Source organism: Zea mays, chromosome 4 (assembly GCF_902167145.1).
Source record: "Zea mays cultivar B73 chromosome 4, Zm-B73-REFERENCE-NAM-5.0, whole genome shotgun sequence".
Taxonomy (NCBI): domain Eukaryota; kingdom Viridiplantae; phylum Streptophyta; class Magnoliopsida; order Poales; family Poaceae; genus Zea; species Zea mays.
Genome location: NC_050099.1, coordinates 181,304,273 through 181,323,482, shown reverse-complemented (window position 1 = coordinate 181,323,482; position 19,210 = coordinate 181,304,273). Strand labels below are relative to the sequence as shown.

General features: G+C 41.5%; 1 protein-coding gene across 1 annotated transcript; it reads left to right on the top strand.

Moving 5' to 3' along the window:
- The first annotated feature begins 12,706 nt into the window (after nt 1–12,706).
- Nucleotides 12,707–15,963, top strand: LOC100191854 (uncharacterized). Its single transcript, NM_001137278.2, has 2 exons — nt 12,707–14,182; nt 15,672–15,963. Exons 1-2 carry the CDS (start codon nt 12,931–12,933, stop codon nt 15,680–15,682), a joined length of 1,263 nt encoding a protein of 420 aa, NP_001130750.1. The 5' UTR covers nt 12,707–12,930; the 3' UTR covers nt 15,683–15,963.
- Nucleotides 15,964–19,210: the final 3,247 nt, after the last annotated feature.

The following is a 19,210-nucleotide window of genomic DNA, read 5'->3' as shown; positions in this document are numbered from 1 at the left end:
CTATAAATCAAGAACAAGGCAACACAATGGTTAATGGTTAAAGACCTTTGTCCTTCGAAGCATTATTTCCTCTCAGATATAATGATCTTTAGATGAAGGTCATGAATGACATACCTTCATGATTTCAGCATGTAAATGTAAAATAAAAAAGTAAAGGAACACAAAGGAATAAAGGTAATAATAATTACGTATCAATAATCTATTTATCCTTATGTTCTATAAACATGGATAAACATTAATAATATTTGTATTACATTAGTACCTTTGGCTTGCCGGAAGGTGAGGGTGCAAGAATGACGTGAGAGTGATTACAATCCAGCGTGAACAATACGGGGGGTACTGTTCATCTATTTATAGGCACGGGTCACAGCCTGGGTGGAATTACATCTGTGTCCTCGAGCACTTGTTTACAAGTAACTAAAACCAATAAGGCCTATCTAGTCCTTTTTCCTTCTTTGCTTGGTCTAGGCTGAAGCCATTGAGCTTCGGCATCTCGCACTATGGCCTTTACACAGAGTCTTCGTCTTGAGGAGCTAAACCAAGGCTGATGATGGCTTCGGTGATCCTTTGTATCATTTTGTCGAAGGTGTTTTTCCTTGAGGACCTTCGGTGGAGAAGAAGACCCCCAACAGAACTGAAGAAACAAATAGAAGAATTATTAGAAAAAGGTTTTATTCGCCCAAGCTCGCCTCCTTGGGGAGCCCCAATTATATTTGTGAACAAGAAAGATGGGTCAAGAAGAATGTGTGTCGACTATAGAAGTTTGAATGAAGTGACAATTAAGAACAAGTACCCTTTACCGCGGATAGAAGATCTACTTGACCAAATGAGAGGAGCTAAGATATTCTCAAAGATAGACCTAAGATCAGGTTACCATCAGTTGAAGATTCGAACTGAAGATGTACCTAAGACAACCTTTACTACAAAATATGTATTATATGAGTTTTTGGTTATGTCATTTGGATTAACTAATGTACTGGCTTACTTTATGAATTTGATGAATAAAGTATTCATGGAGTATCTCGATCAGTTTGTGGTTATATTCATCGATGATATACTAGTATACTCTAAGAACGAAGAAACAAATGAAGATCATTTGAAACTAGTTCTGCAGAAGCTTCGTGACAACCAGTTGTATGCAAAGTTCTCAAAGTGTGATTTTGGCTGATGGAAGTCGCTTTCCTAGGACATATTATCACAGATGGAGGAATCAAGGTAGACCCCGGTAAAATAAGTGAAATATTAAATTGAAAGCAACCAACAGATGTGTCCAAGCTCAGAAGTTTTCTTGGATTAGCTGGATACTACAGAAGATTCATCGAAGGCTTCTCCAAGATAGTGAAACCCCTTACTTCACTACTGGAGAAAGGTAAAGAGCTTAAGTGGGATGAAGCATGTCAGAAATGTTTTAAAGAAATAAAGGAAACGCTAACCACTGCACCCGTCTTAGTAATGCCTGATATTCACAAAAGATTTGATGTATATTCTGATGCATCACATCTAGGACTTAGATGTGTGTTGATGCAGGAAGGAAAGGTAATAGCTTATGCCTCAAGACAGTTGAGAAAACATGAAAAGAATTACCCAACACATGATCTGGAATTAGCTGTTGTAGTGCACGCTTTGAAGATTTGGGGACACTACATGATTGGAAACAAGTGCAAAATATTCACAGATCACAAAAGCTTGAAATACATATTCACTCAGAAAGAACTCAACCTAAGACAACGAAGATGGCTTGAGTTAATCAAAGATTATGATTTGGATATACAGTATCATCCAGGGAAAGCAAATGTAGTGACAGATGCTTTGAGCCGTAAAGGTCAAGTAAACAATGTTACTACCTATTTGATACCACAAGAATTATGTTGAGAAATGGAACAACTTAACCTTGGTATGGTTAATAATATGGAAGCAACCATTATGGAAATGGAATCTATTTTAGAACAAGAGATTCATAAAGGACATGAATCTGATGAGAAAATTAAGGAAATTAAAACACAGATTAATTTGGGAAAAGCCTCTGACTTCACAGAAGATGAACAAGGCACAACTTGGTTTAAAAAGAGGATATGTGTACGAGAAATTGAACATTTACGCCAACTTATTTTGAGACAAGCTCATGATTCAGCTTATTATATACACACTGTAACTACCAAGATGTACCAAGATCTAAAGGAGAAATATCGGTGGTATGGTTTGAAAAGAGATGTTGCTACTTATGTTGCATTATGTGACGTATGTCAGCGAGTTAAGGCAGAACATCAAAGACCAGCAGATTTGCTACAACCTCTTAAAGTACCATAATGGAAATGGAAAGAAATTGATATGGACTTTATAGTCGGATTACCCCATACCTGTGATGGTTGTGATTCCATATGGGTCATTGTAGACATGTTAACTAAGGTTGCACATTTTATACATGTGAAGACAACATACTCAGGAGCTCAATTAGCAGAACTATACATGTCAAGTATTGTTTACCTACATGGTGTACCAAAGAAAATTGTGTCGGATAGAGGAACTCAATTTACCTCACGTTTTTGGAAAAGGTTACATGAGCCTATGGATACTAAACTAAATTTCAGCTCAGCTTATCATCCATAGACAAATGTACAAATAGAAAGAACAAATCAAATATTAGAGGATATGTTAAGAGCTTGTGCTTTAAAGTATGATAAAAGTTGGGATAAGAGTTTTCCCTATGCAGAGTTCTCTTATAACAATAGTTACCAAGCAAGTCTAAAGATGGCACCTTTTGAAGCACTCTATGGAAGGAAATGCAGAACACCACTATATTGGAATCAAACTGAAGAAAGCCAAGTGTTTGGTCCAGAAATTCTTTAAGAAGCAGAAAAACAAGTGCAGATTGTTAGAGAGAATCTGAAAACAGCAAAATCAAGGCAGAAAAGCTATGCTAACAATAGAAGAAGAGAATTAACCTTTGAAGTTGGAGACTTTGTGTATCTTAAGGTTTCACTAATGAGAGGAATGAGAAGATTTAAAGTTAAAGGCAAGTTATCTCCCCGTTATATCGGTCCATTCAAAATTTTGGAAAAGAAAGGAGAAGTAGCATATCAGTTGGAACTACCCGACAGTTTATCGGACATGCATGACGTGTTCCATGTGTCACAACTCAAGAAATGCTTAAGAGTACTGGAGGAACAATTACCGATAGAAGAACTGAACATTAATGAGGACTTAACATATTCTGAGTATCCGGTCAGGATTCTGGAAACATCTCGTAGAATTACTTGGAGTATGGTTATCAACATGTGCAAAGTTATGTGGAGTCATCATTCGGAAGATGAGGCCACTTGGAAAAGAGAAGATGAACTCAGAACAGAATTCCTCTATCTATTTTCAGAATCTTCTATAATCTCGAGGGCGAGATTCTTTTTAGGGGTAGGTTTTGTAACACTTCAAATCCATCAATTAAAATAATACATTATGGTCATTTAAAATTTAGTAGAAAGTAAAGTAAAAATTTAAATCAAGTGTTTGATTTCATGTATCTTTGGAAAACGATTTTTGGCTTGCTAATAATTGATTGATGACTTTATTCGTAGAATTCCCTTTATTAGAAAACCAATCTATTAATATTTTGGACTTTGGTCTGAGAATAAAATATTTTCATTAAAAACTTTATTGGTAAAATTATTACGATTTTTTTAGAAATATTTAAAATGTATTTATTTATATTTTTAATGAAAAAACACGAAACCCTAATCGGCCGGCTGCCCATTTCGGCCTAGCCAGGCCCATTCGGCCGCGTGCACCCTCAAGCCAGCCGCCTCGCGCCCCTCCTTTTTCCCCTCTCTGACGTGTGGGCCCCACTCATGTCCGCTTGTCTCCCTCACCGCGCGCGTCGTGCACCGCCGCCCTGGCCCTTGGTCGGACCGTCCGCGCCCGACCCGAGCCGACCTCTTGCCTCTTCCAAGCCCGTAACCGCCGTGCCCCTCCCTCTTCCTCTTCTCCCCACTCACTCCCCATTGATGGAGAAACCGCCGACGCCATTAATGGTGGCCGCCGGCCTCTACTCTCCCTCCCTGGCTCTCCCTCTTCCTCCCTATAAAAACCAGCAGAGCTCACTCGCCTTCTCCCTCGCCCGCTCTCGCCATCGCCAGAGACCGCGCTGGAGTTCCTACGCCACCGGAGTTCGCCGTCCGTCATCATTGCCGCCGTCCCGACCACGCCGCCTTCTCAGCCACGCCCTGCCCTCGCCTCGGCCGCGTCCCTAGACCGTCCGCGCCCGTCCCTGGACCGCCTGCACTCATGCCTCACAGTCGACCGTGCCCTGCTCGACGACGTTCCTCCTCCCCCTTCGTTCGTCGACGAACTGCTCGAACGCAAGAACCAGAGGTTGAAAACAACTTGAATTTTATTTAAAATTTCAAAATCATGTTTATGTAACTATTTGTTTTAATTTGTGTATACTGTGATTTGGAGATCATGTGTATGTAAATGATTGATTTTAAGTGTATGCGATGAATTAGTATATTATTATCTGTCATATGGTATATATTAATTATTTACAGTTATTTTGGAATTTGCATTTAGAAAGAAAAATGAAAGGAATTGTAGACCACGTATTAGTGATGAAAACACTATACAAGTAATTTCACAATTAACTTTATTTATAATGAATTCTAGAATTAGTCGAGGAGTTTGTACTGAGGTTCATATACTTAATTTAAATCTACTAAATAAATAACACATGCTTTACTAACATTGAGATAAAATAAGTAGTACCCGTGTTCATGATAATTCAAATAGTGTAGCTCAATCAGTGTTTTAATTTATTATTAAAATTATTTGACCCCTGGTTATTATGATGACATGTTCCTTTAGAAAGGTGTCACACCCGGATTTAAGGGCAAACCCGGGCGCGAATCAAATGTGTGCTAGGATCAAGTACACACATATGATGACTCATGGTACAGAAACAAATGATATATCTTTACTATATTAGAGGTTCTGTATAAAATAACTAAATAATTACATCATATGACGACAATGATCCACCAACCATAGTTAACTGGGAGACGATAGCCTAAACCTCTCACATACATCATCACGACATCCTTCATGCTCCTAATCTTGTAGTACCTATCCTTGACCTAGGGGGAATGTGAGTATAGCAAGGGTGAGCTCACGTATGTTCATTGCTCAACAAGTTGTGGGAAATAATGTGCATGAGCTCACTGGTGGGGGCTCATGTGAAGTGTAAGGCTTACCAAAGAAGATGGTTAAAGCTAAGCATTGCTTTTAAAGTTGGTCAAAATTTTATTAGCAGTTACTAAGTGTAAGTAGATACCAACCTAATTAAATAAGAGATCACAAATAATAATAACACACACAAAGCAATACATATGACAGATTAGGTTTAGTTCCATAAATCACTCATGTGAGGGTCCGAGCTACTCATGACCGTGAGCATGGCTGATATACCAGTTTTACGCTCTACAGAGGTTGCACATCTTTACCCATAAGACATGTTTCATGATTAGCCAGGGATAGCTAGACCCTTAGACACTTTCAAGGTGAATGGCTAGGATCCACTCCGAGGCCTTTCCAAAGTTCCACTAGTTCGAGAAAACCCACTACGGTTTCAGGAAGAAGGAAGTATAGGAATCCCTCGTCTAAAATGCCATCGCAGCAGTTCGACCCGAGAACCTCCCTATACTCCGCTTGCCCCTTTCGGGTAAGCTAATCTCTCCCTAGCTTGCCTAATTACTTGGCCAAGGGCGTCCCATTCCACCCTTGTGGTAGCACTGTTTTCCCGAGTGGTTCTCCATGTTCCAATTAACATGATGATCTTATCATGAACAATAATTAAAACAACAACGTAATTGAAACATGATCATAACATTAATTTCCCAAAACCAGGTAGAGCAATAGAAAATCTACCCAATAATTCATTGATTTGCAAGGTATGGGGTAAACAAAACTAGGGAAACCTATTAGGTCCCATCAAATTAACCTAAGCATGTCACAGTGATTACCAGAGAACATAATTAGGTAAAGAGTGATCAATGGCACAACTTGCCTTAGACTTGAGATTCCAGGTACCTCACCAAATTGGTCTTCGGGTGATGCATGACCTCACTGCTACTCGTAGCAATACATACAAATAGACAAGAAGTACATAAAAATAACAGTATACCAAACATGAGAACAAACAACGTAAGAATATTCTATTTGCTGCTACGAGATCAAATGTTCGAGAATCACTAAAACCAGAGTTATAGTTAATAAGTCAGGGGTTTTCGGAAGATTTTCGTGAGTAAATAATAAAAGCTATATTCTATGTTGATTAATTCAAATCATATGAGAAAAGATATTAAAGAAATAACTAATTCAACTTTAGTCCAAGTTATGACTTGATTATAGTTTATATTTCAGTTAGATTATAATCATAGGTAGACTAACTTTGATTAGCAAGTTTTAATCTACTAACCATGGGATAAATTAATATCTAAATATGAAAATGTATGATGTGACAAAAATAATGTTCTTACTATGTAGACATCCTTAATACGATACTAACGCAACTCGAACGGACTAAAATAGAGTTAAAATAAGAAAGATATGGATTTTACAATTTTCTAGAATTATTTTCATATTAGAAATCCAATTTCGGCTTATATTATATAAATCCTATCCTCTAATGGTCGACGACCACAATTCCCTAGAAAAGCAGGGGCTAATCTATTAAAAACATGACTCACATGTATGGTTCTTTGTGCATGAGTGGACTGCGGGTTAGTTTTGGGAAACTATAGGGTCTCTTTGTAAAGATGGACATGGCGAAGGGGTACAATGGATTGCTAGTCGTGGGACCAAATCTAACGGCAGGGATCAGAGATTTATCTCACTTAAACCGGTATTCTATTACAGCGGTCGGATCTAAAATCAATGCTCAAGATTAAAGGATCCCACGATCTGATCTTGGCCAACAGATCTGAGATCAATGACTACGATTTTCAATCACGATGGGGTATTTGAGATTCAATCGTGAGCGCTGATAACCAGATCGACGGCCAGGGACGTTTCTCCCCCGCACGATCCTGTTCACGCCGGAACAGGGCTGCGGCATCCTGCCCGCGGTGGCAGGCCCACCGGTGACCGGTGGTTGCTCTGAGGCTATGGATGAGATGAGTCTTTGATTGATGGTTTGAAGTGTTATGGTGACATGTATTTATATATGCTGGGAGGTAGGTGGTTACATGATAGATCTAATCTGGTACTTATCTGTTACAACCATATCCTATATATTAGGAACTCTAACAAACTCGAAACTAAATCTGTTACATGATATATCTAATTTGGTACTTATCTGTTACAATCCTATCCTATCTATTAGGAACTCTAGCAAACTCAAAACCAAATCTGTTACATGATAGATCTAATCTGATACTTATCTGTTACAATCATATCCTATATGTTAGGAACTCTAACAAACTCGAAACCAAATCCGTTGCGCAAGTGAGAAATTTGGCCGGGCGGTTACAATAACTATGGTGGTTAGTTTGTTACGAACAACAAGGGATGACTGATGTCATGGATGATGTAATAGTGGTGCAAGATCTGGCAAGTGGACTAACAAAAATAGGAGGAAAAACTCATGTGGGTTGTGTTCCTTAAGTGGCCGATTAGGTAAGCTTTTTATTTGCTATTCTTTTTTCTGTTTATTATTTCCAGATTTAATTATCCCAATTCAAATCTGATTTTAATTTTTGAAACCATATTTATATGGCCAACCAAAACTCCAACATGAATGCAAATATTTTACACTTATTTACTCCTTATTTACTTTGCTCAAATAAGAATTCGTATGCATGAAATTTAATAAGCATGGAATTCACATAGTTATATAACCAAATAAGAGTAATTTATATATAAATAACTCACTATCCTATTTATTATAGTTTAAGTATATAGCCAACATTTTATATTTACTATTTATTAAATTGTAGGGAAGATAGTCTCAATTCATAACTTTGTTATAATATGCTTGAAATTTTAAATCTTTAGGAAATTTTCTTAATTCACCAAGATACGATTTTGGAGTGTTACAAATTCTACCCCTTAAAAGTAATCTCGTCATCGATATTAGTAAGAAAGGGAATATAGAAAGAATGGTTTGTAATTTAGCTTTTAGTTTCTAATTAGTTCAAAAATCAAGAGTCCCCTTTTTCTATAATAATCATTAATGGGTGATTAGGAGAGTATAGGTATCTAGCCACTTATTATGTGGGATAAGAGATGGGTAGGTTGGGGTAACAAGGATTATGGCAAGGAAAGATTCCATCTTGGGTGGTGACGTATCTGAAGATATGGTTTGACTTTTATCCTTCTTTGATGAGGTTGATCTTCTCTTCTCGGGTCTTGGTGTTATCATCCAAGTTAAGGACATTCGGTTTTGGTGTTTCCTTCTGGGGTTTAGGTATGTAGATGGTTGTGAAATGTGATATAGATCAAACATGGTTTATTTTTATTTTTAGGTTGGACTAGATAGGTTAGAATTTTGTTTTGAAATAGATTGGGGGCGAGAAAGGTTATGGTAAGGAGAGATTCCATCCCAGATGGTGGATCCTGACTTTTGAAAATCTTTTCTGCCTTATGTTCTTCCTTGTCTTGATGAGGTCGATCACCTTCGATCTCTGGTCTTGACATCATCATTCGAGCTAGGGACATATAGTTAAGATAGCTTGTAGATAAGAACATATAGCTAATAGGTAGATGGCATAGGACGAGTGTGCTATGGCCAAACCTGGTCTAGTTGCTTTGTTAAGTCGTCTAGGTACATATCTTTAGGAACATGTAGATTAGGTGGGTAGGTTAGAATATTTTGTTGTGAAATAGATAATTTACGCAACCTAACAAGAATATATAGGTTAGGTTGTTTGTGTATTGGTCGAGTTGGCCTAAGTCACCAATTTAGGTTAAGACATGTTTATAGGAGTATGGTCTAGTCTACTTTACCAGTATCAACTAACATGTTTAAGTAACTCACCTTATATTAAATATGATCAGATTAGATGGGTTCTAGATTAACTTGGTATGACTAGATTAGACTTATATAAGATCTAATTAATTTATTTTGGACTAAATCATGGTTGTTACTCTAGAGTGGGATAAATATGCTTATTAGGACAAGATGAATCTATAAGGATAAGATAGAATCTTTTAATATGAGATGGATCTATTAGGCTAAATATATTTTAATGGATAATCTAAGTTGAATAGATGCCTTGCTAGAATTTTTATGTCTAATTGTCTATGCAGATGCAATTGTGGATATTACTCCACCACTCATCACACTCAATCAAAGAACCAAATCAAACAGGTATCATAAGAACAAGCATTCAAGCATATAGGTACCTACAAAAACAGTTTTGTTTTTGTTCATAAGATTAGGTCTCCTATTCCTAAGGGTCACTTTAGGTACAAGATATCGAAGTGTGAAATCCACTTTGGTTTTTAGAAGAGAAAAGGTAAGAGTAATCAGAGTAAAGCAACAATAGATGAGAAAAGATTAAGGGAAGTTTAGAAAGAATCAGAGTAGCAAAGGTAAGTAGGTAAGTGTTGTCCAGTTCTATCTAGGTTCGTCCTATAGTCAACATTCCCCTCATACCACTTCTGTCACACCCGGATTTAAGGGCCAAACCCGGGCGCATGTTAAATGTGTGCTAGGATCAAGTCTCACACATATGATGACTCATGGTACAGAAACTAATGTCACATCTTTACTATAATAGAGGTTCTATACAAAATAACTAAATAAAATATCATATGACGACAACGATCCAGCAACCATAGTTGACTGGGAGATGACGACCTAGACCTCTCACGAACATCATCGCGACATCCTTTATGCTTCTCATCTTGTAGTACATATCCTTGACCTGGGTCGTTGCTGAATCGTTGATTTCGTTCTATGCACTTATGACATCCTTCATGCTCATCATCACGACACCCGTCATACTAACCAGACATGTTCGATGCACTTATAACATCTAGTCGATGCTGATCGTTTAAAGCTTGAACATCCGATGCTTTGACCGGTGCTACACTGAACATGTCTTGTGCATTATACCCCTTCACGGGATTTTGTGCTTTTTACTTAGTTGAGTTTAAAATAGGATATGAAAATAAGTAGGTTGCTGGAGATAGCCTTATTTTAATCGGATTATAATAATAGATATGTTATATTTAATTAGCAAGCTTAATCCACTAAACATAGAGATTTAATCAATATCCATTTATAATAATATGTGTTATGATAAGACTAATGTTGTTATTGCATAGACAATGTTATTACGAAGCTAACGAAACTTGAACGGATCTAATCGGAGTTAAAATGAACAACATATGAATTTTCTAAGATTTGGGAATTACTTTATACTTGAAACTCGATTTCCATATTTTCTTTTATTAGTTTCTGAACCGTATGTACTACAAATATTATTTCTTAAGTCTTCGGGTTTTATTCCGTAAAAATATGGACCTAACCGTAATAGTCTTATGCCTTCGGTGGATGGCAGGTTAGTTATGAGATTCCGCGGGGGTCTTTTACAAACACGCCTCGGCGAAAGGGTACAGGCCGATTCTAGCCACCCGATCAGATTCGAGGGACAGGATTAGATCGCGCCTATACTGAATCGGTATGCAACCCTGACCCTCGGATCAGAGATCGACGGCCGAAATCCGACCATGCCAGTGCCATCCCCAAGCCCTCGGATCACTGATCACCGACCAAGATTTAATTCCCCAAGCGTTATCCCGCGAACAAATCCCCACCACATGATCTCGATCCTACGTCTGGGGTGTCATCTCCTTCCTCCCGACTAGAATCAGGCGCAACTCCCCCCCTCGCGACAGAGAACGCCGGTGAGCCGAGCCCCGGTGTTCTGGAGCGTGAATCACAAATCGTCTCGACTCTACACGATGCGGAGGTAAACATGGATTGGGAGGGCAAGTCATTACCAGGAGTCGGACGCTAGCGTGTGCTGCACACAGCGAATGGTTGTTCGGCGACGGAGAGCTTGCTCCGGTGAGCAATTCCACACACCCCCATCGATAACTCGTTGAATTAGTGGCGTCCAAGGTTTGCCCGCGTCCTGGCGACTCCCCTGGGCACCCAGCTGAGGACGGGGAAGCGTCGATTCAAGCGGTCCCCCACGACTGCACTTCCCCATTGTATGGCGGCTCGAGTTCTCCTCCCTCGTCAGTGGCAGATAAAGGTCTGGAGAGATGAACCAACGGGAAAGGAAAGGTGCACTGCGCTTGGCTTATAGCCCCAACCATGCGAGTCCGATTAGCAACGGCGCCGACGAAAAAGGAGGGGGGTGTCGCCGTGGTCCACACGTGGTTTGTTGCCGCGATGACGCAAGGGATGATAGGTGGGCCCCAGTGCCAGCTGCACGGGACGCACGAGGATTGTAGCACGGGGCTGGGCCAGCTGATGAGATGGCCCCACCTGGCAGCCCCCCAGCATCGGGTGACTGGGCCACGCGACAGTGAAGTCCAGATGGTCCAAAAACGGGAAACCCGATATGACTCTTTTTATTTTCTGTGTTTCCTTTATGATTTCTATGTCATGTTTCCATTTTCAAATTAAGTTTCAAATGAATTTTTGGATTTCAAACTCATTTGAAATGTATAGTTTAAACTCCCTAGCATGAATGCAAAAATATACTTTATATATTTGTGTTTATTTTAGTTCCTTTATACATGCTTCAATTCATGTAGTAGTGAATAGTTCACACCCTATTAATTTTAGGGAGATATAATTTCTATTGTAGATTATATCTTAAGAATTATTATAATTCTTCTATATAATCTACCCAAGGGTAATTTATTTCATCTAGGTATCTTTTATTTTAGTCCTTTATTTAGAAAATACATACATTTTGGGAGCAGTGGGTGACTTCGAAGTACGAATATTCTCCCGGTAGAGTGTTTTGTTTTAAAATCTTTGTGGATTTTTTCTTATTTTCACAAGATTGTACTCTAGGGTGTTAAAAAAGGTAAGATAAGTCTTTAAGACTAATTAGTCTATAATTCAATCACGTGATGTTGTAATATACATTTGTTAATTATAAATTAATTAGTTTAATAAAGTTAGCCTGTCATTTAGTCTTTACCTATATAATTATATTATATTTAATACTCAAACATTTAATACGACACATATTAAGCTTTAGTCAGAAAAATCAATGGGATGCCCTCTAAAGCAAACACACCAGAAAGATGTGACGAGTCAATGGGTTTTTAGATGAAACGGCCAAGAGTTTAAGGAGACGTTTGGTTACCTGCATATATCGGCATCATGCTCCACAGATACAACTACTAAGCGTTTGGTTGCTTGGATGGAGGTTAGGGCCTATCCCACGCGGTGCAGGATTTCCTTATAAGCCAGGCTCTACTCATGCGGCAAAATTCTTCGTTTCTACGTGGCAAGGCTCACGCGAGCGCAACAAACGCGTAGATCGGACATGTCAGTGACTCTGTGAGTGTAAGAAGATGCCTGCATGAAGCTAACCAAACAAAATCTTCGAGCAACCAGGTTTCGTGCATACGTTAACCAAACATCGCCCGTATGCATGCACTTAAGTACTTAACCTGGCTACTTGGAGCTTGGCTGCCCAAGTATAACTTAGCTCATATAAGAAGGGAACCAAACAGGGCATAAGAGTTTAGAAACACTTTACATTAGATTTTTTGTATGAAACGCCCGCAACCGACTTGCTCCTCAAGCCTCCCTGCCTGCCAGCTCACTCGCCTTCTTCCTCCCATTCCCCTCGAACCAACCAGCAGCGATTCGGATCGAAACGAAACGAACCAAACCAACCAACTCGCCACCCTCCAAAGCCGCAGCCCCAATCCCACCGCCGGCCAGGCAGGCAGAGCGCACCCCGCGCCATGTCAGCCACGTCGTCGTTCACAGCGGGGGAGTCGTCTCGAGCTGGCGAGCAACCGGAGCGCGACGAGGTGGTCGAGTTCCTGGACTGCCCTTGGGTAGCACTCTCCTCCGCCATCGTCGTCATCGGCGCCAACGACGAGCGGGCACGGATGCTCGCGCCCGGTGCCTCCGACATCTTTCTCGACCTCCAGCCCCCGCTGGTCGGCGCCTCCTATCTGGTCCTGCCCGAGCGCATCGTCGCGCACTACAGGTATTCAGGCTACCAACCCTGCGTCTTGTCCGCCTGCTCCAACTGCCTCCTCTTCCTGGCTATCCAAGCCGAGGGCGTCTCGAACCCGGCCTTCTTCCTCGGCAACGCCCGCGCCCGCACCGTCGTCCGCCTCCCCGACGTCCCCGCCCACCTCGGCGTCAACATCATCCGGCGACAGAGCATTGGTCTCATCGCCGATCAGCGACACGATGGACATTACATGGTGGCCCAGCTCCACCCCACCTGGACGACCCTCCACAAGACCCTGCTATGCTACTCCACCGTCACCGACCAGTGGACTGCCAGGCCGCTGGCCTCCGCCGAGGAGCACCCTCGCTGGGGCGCCCACGGCGTTCTCGCCCACGGCGGCCTCCTCTGGTGGATCGACGTCTCCTACGGCATGCTCGTCTGCGACCCTTTCGCCGCAGACGACAACCTGCACCTCCGCTTTATCCCGCTCCCGGTCGGCTCCATGCTCATGGCCCAGCCAGAGCTCATGGCCCATGGCCTCCGCTTTATCTCCCGCTCAGGGCTCATGGCCCATCAACGCTTCATCAGGCCCAGCCAGGGCAAGCTGCGATACGTGGAGATCCAAGGAGCCCCCAGCGGTATGCTTACTACCAACTACCAGCCCCCGTCGAACCCCCAGGTCCGCATGTTCACGCTCGTCAGCCAAGAGGGCCAGCATCACTGGGTACACGAGTACACGGCGACCTTCCTCGACATTTGGAGCTACCGCAGCTACGCCGACGCCGGTCTGCCCCGGGGCGTGGTGCCTTCGCTCGCCCTCATCGACCCCAACAACGCCAACATCATCTACTTCTTCCAGGGCACGACGCTCTTCGCAGTGGACAGATACGCCAGGAAGGTCTTGCACCACCTGCAATACTTGGTAGACGTAGTAGACTCCACATACGCGGACCTCACGTTGCAGAACTCCCGCTACGTTAGTGCCTGGGAGCTGCCACCAGGAGTTTTCGTCAACGGTCATGGGCCAAACGGTACGTACACGGTACACCGTACGCGCGTATCCTCAATCAACTATGGCAATCCGTTTTTGTTTGCGCGAACTCTCACAGGGAGCTTTTTCTTTCATCACCGTCGCTATCGGGAAATTTATCCCCGTGGAAAACCCCACGACGAACCTGATGAGGATTAAATTTTCCCCATTCAGATACCGAGAAGACTAAATTACTAACATATCCATCCTCCAATAGAAAAATTCCTTGTGATGAATCGGAGATCGGGTCCCTATTACCATCTCTATCTTCAATGGAGTCAATGTGATTTCGTTGCTTGCCTTCAATTCCGTAAGGGCCTTTTGGATTTATTCATTTTACATCACGTTTGGATCCTTATTCCATTCTAACAGTAATAATTTAGGAAATAATCAATTAAGTTAATATGGTTTTATGTGAAATATATTTTAAATACTATTGTAGCAATATATGAGAGATATTTATGTGCTATATTTTTTCTATAGAGGAATGAACCGAAGAGCGTGCCGAGTAGAAATATATTTTGTTGATACATAAAATCATTTTTCATACTCTACCACATAAATTTGAGATAGACTTATATCTGATCTTTGGAAAGCGGTGAAATGTCAAATTCTAAGCTAAATAGATTATTTTATTAAGTAAATTTCAATTCCTCGTTAGAGGAATTGAAATTTACTTAATAAAGTAATCTATTTAACTTAGAATTTAACATTTCACCATTTTCCAAAGCTCAGATATAAGTCTATCTTAAATTTATGGCGTGGAGTATGAGAAATAATTTTAGGTATCAACAGAATATATTTCTTCTCTATAAATTATATGACGCTATTTGGTTCACTCCTTTATAGTAAAAATATAGCACATAAATATGTTTCACATATTGTCAATTGATTTTCACCTAAATTATTATTATTATAGTGAAATTTAATTCTAAAGATCCAAACGGCACGTAATGAGTTGCCCAAGCGCGAGGGCCAATTCATCCATCAAACAGGGTTATATAGTGTATGGTCAATTGCTGATTCGGTTATACTCTTGCAGATGATTCTAAGCCAAATTACGATTCCAAGATGACCACTCTCCAATCGAAACGCACAACGTGCATGCACGACATATATCTAGACCGTAACAATGGAACTGGCGTTTTTATGTTGAATTGCTGCAGGTTGGGATTAAATTAGTTATTGGGAACGTATTCAGGGCACATAACACTGGTGCACAAGGTGCATAGATAAAATTGTGCTCGTTCATTTTAATCTAACGTCTCATGTTGTTCCCAAAGTTGTATCAATATCACTCTCTAAGCACGATAAAACCGGTGAAAGGTGGTGGTGGTGGATATGTTTTTTAAAAAAGAAAAGAGAGTGTTATATCTAAATAGATCGATACGGTTTTATATGTGCATCATACGCATCTTTGCTAGCTGCTTATTGACCCACCATCTCACTAACCGATGCTTTTGTTTTGGTTCTCTAAATGTATGATGCAGGTGGGAGCTGAAGTCAGGGTACTAATAACGAAGGAACAGATGGATCAGACTGGGATCGAGAGGCCACTTCTTATTCGTCTGAACAAGTGGAGGGTTATGCAACTTCAGCGATGGTTTCAGACATGCGCCCCCTGGAAAATTTAAACCCATGTTAGGAACAGAGCCTGTGGCCATTCCGTGCTCCGCGACTGTATGAGAAAACATTTTGTTTTGTGTTGCATATCGCTAGCTGAAAGAAAAATATGTCATTGTGTCATTTCTAAGTGTTTTGGTGATTAAGTGCCTAACACATAACTTTGATCTTGTTGACACCTTTTGCGGGTGCCAAACACTCAACAAGAATAGGCGGCGGTGCTCTCTGCACAGACGCGGACGGTCCACGGCCAGGGGCCGGACGATCCGTGACCTGGCGTAGGGCTAGGGTTTCCTGCCTGACGGCCGGACGGTCCGCGCGTGCGCAGGGACGGCGGAAGTCGCCGGCGGCGCCTGGATCTCGCTCTCGGGAGGGACCCCGTCGGGAGGAGAGATCCTAGGGGATGTCTAGGCTCGGCAGGCCGACCTAGACTCCTCTAATCGACGTAGAGTCGAAGAGAAGCGTGGAATTTGGGGATTGCAAGACTAACCTAGAACTAGACTAGAACTACTGCTAAGAATAAATATAAATTGTATTGATTGAAGGTTCGATTGATTGGTTAAATCGGTCGTATTCCTCTGTTTTTATAGAGGAGGGGGGCTGGACCCGTTACAAACAAAATCTCGAGCTAATTCCGTGAATTTCGTCAACAAACACAGCAAGAAACTCGAAACTCTAATCTGTTCTGCGCGCGCGGACCGTCCGGCCCATAGGCGCAGATCGTCCGGTTTTCTTTTTGGTGCCCAACATATGTCCTCCTGCCTTTTAGTGGAGCTGAGCAAACCAAAAGTCGGTTCTCTTTAAGCATCTTGCCACATACTAGGATGGTACTGCTTGAGGAAACGCTCATTCAAAGCCTTGGGTAAATATTTCCCTTGTAATGTTTGCAATAAATAGGCGTTACCAGACATTACCTATTTTACTTTATATGGACCCTCCCAGCTTGGCGGCCATTTTCTAAACTTTCGGTCTTTGTTTCTTAGAGGCAGAATGGTCTTCCACACTAGGTCCCCTACTTGAAATGACTTTGCTTTGACCTTCTTATTGTAGACCCTGGCTACCATGATCTTGTCCTTTTATATTTCCCCCAAAGTTGTCACTCTTTTGTCGGTCACCTCATCAATATTATCCATCATTGAATTATAATAGCCGTCGATGGTTAGATCATTTTGCCTGGCGAACCTGACAGCATTTAAACTTATTTCCACAGGTAATACCGCTTCCTGCCCATAGACAAGCTCAAAAGGAGATACTTTAGTAGCACTGTGCTTAGATATTCTGTGAGCCCACAAAGCCTCGGACAAAGTCTTATGCCAATGCTTAGGATTATCAGATATCTTCTTTTTTTATCAAGTTAGGCCATGTTTGGTTTCACTAGTCTAGGGGCTAAAGTTTAGTTAGGAGACTAAAGTTTAGTCCCTAACATGTTTGGTTCTAGAGGCTACAAATAGTAAGAATATACTATATGACTCATAAGAAGACTAAAATGGCCTTTAACATTCTCCTGCTATTAGTACAATTAAACTAAATGAGGGGTAAATATGGACTTAATATGATTTAGTCCCTTTTAGCACATATGTGAAGGACTAAAGACTAAATTATTTTAGTTCATATTTTAGTTCTAGTGTTTGGCAAAAAAGGGACTAAATGAGACTAAAAACTAGAGACTAATCTTTAGTCCCTCTAACCAAATACCCCCTTAATCAATGTTCTGTTACTAGACTCGGCCTGTCCATTGGCCTGAGCATAATATGAAGATGAATTGAGCAACTTAATTCTATATAATTCAGCGAACTCATATACCTCCTTTGACATAAAAGAAGTCCCTTGATCTGTAGTCAAGGTCTGGGGAATACCGAATCTATGAATAATATGTTCAATTATGAATTCAATTACCTCCCTGTGTGTCATGTTCTTCAGAGCAACAACTTCAGTCCATTTGGTAAAGTAGCCAGTGGCAACTAACACAAACTGATGCCCTTTTGATGATGAAGGATGAATTTCTCCTATGAATTCCAATCCCTATCCTCTGAAAGGCCAAGGTTTGATGATATGATGTAATTCGGCTACAGGGACCAACTGTAGGTCACCGAATTTTTGACACACTTGGCATCCTTTGTAGTACTTGAAACAATCAGCTACCATGTTAGGCCAATAAAAGCCAGACCTTCGCAACCACCACTTCATCTTTGGAGTCGATTGATGGGTACCACAAATCCCTTCATATACTTCGGCCATGGCTAATATAGCATCACCTGGGCCCAAGCATTTAAGCAGGATGTCGTTGACTGTTCGGCGGTAGAGTTCATCACTCATTAAAACAAACTTGAAAGCTATACGCCGAATGTTCTTATCCGTCCTAATACTAGGATTTCGTAAATAATTAATTATGGGTGTCCTCCAATCACTTGTATCAGCTTCATTATCAGCCGAATCAATTAGAAGGACTTTCCTGGTAACCCCAGACAGTCCGGAGCTTTCACTCGGACGGTCTGCGACCTTCAACGTTATGAAATTTTCAGCGTTATGAAATTTCCCTCGCTTTATCCGATAACCCGACACATCTTGTGCCAAATTGTTAGCCCTTTGATTCTCAACTCTAGGGATGTGCCGAATGCTGAATTCGTCAAGAGAATAAATTATGTCCCAACACTTTTCAAGGTAACTATTCAGAGTACCATCAAAACATTGATATTCTCCCAACACCTGTTGGATGACCAGTTGAGAATCACCAAATACTTTCACATGTTTTACTCCCATACTACTTAAGAGCTCTAAACCGAATAAAAGAGCCTCATATTCAGCTTGATTATTAGTGCAGTAAGCTTTCAATCGGCTAGAGAAATCGAAGGAGACATTACTTGGTGAAACAAGCACACAATGCCAATTCCTTGTCCTTCATTACAAACCGATCCATCAAAATATAAAGTCCAAGGAGTAACAGTGAGGTATGATGTGTCTATCTTATTGTCGGTACCCTAGAACAGGGGTACCCCTTACTGCCGTATAAAGGCACAGTACCCACGCGGCTATCCTTGGCCGCGTGGTAAAAGACCTGTATGTGGGACCAGACCATGACACGCCCAAGCCTCGGGCGACTACTCTGGGCCAGCAACAATACCTGACGACACCATATGGGCAGGTCCGGTGCCGCCACGTGTCCAGAGAATCTGACACTGAGGCACCTCCGGTGAGTGGGTCCGGACCCCCATGGAAAGGTACCGGACCCCTGTATATACAGTCTAGGCCTCCGAGTATGGTCCAGGACCTCCACATGAGCAAACCGGACCCCTGGGATGGGGTCCGGACCACTCTGTGTGGGGTCCGGGCTGTTCACAACAGGGTCCCGGGATTCCAGGACAGAGCATGCCCAAGCCTTAGACATGGCCCGGCGGGGTTCCGATGC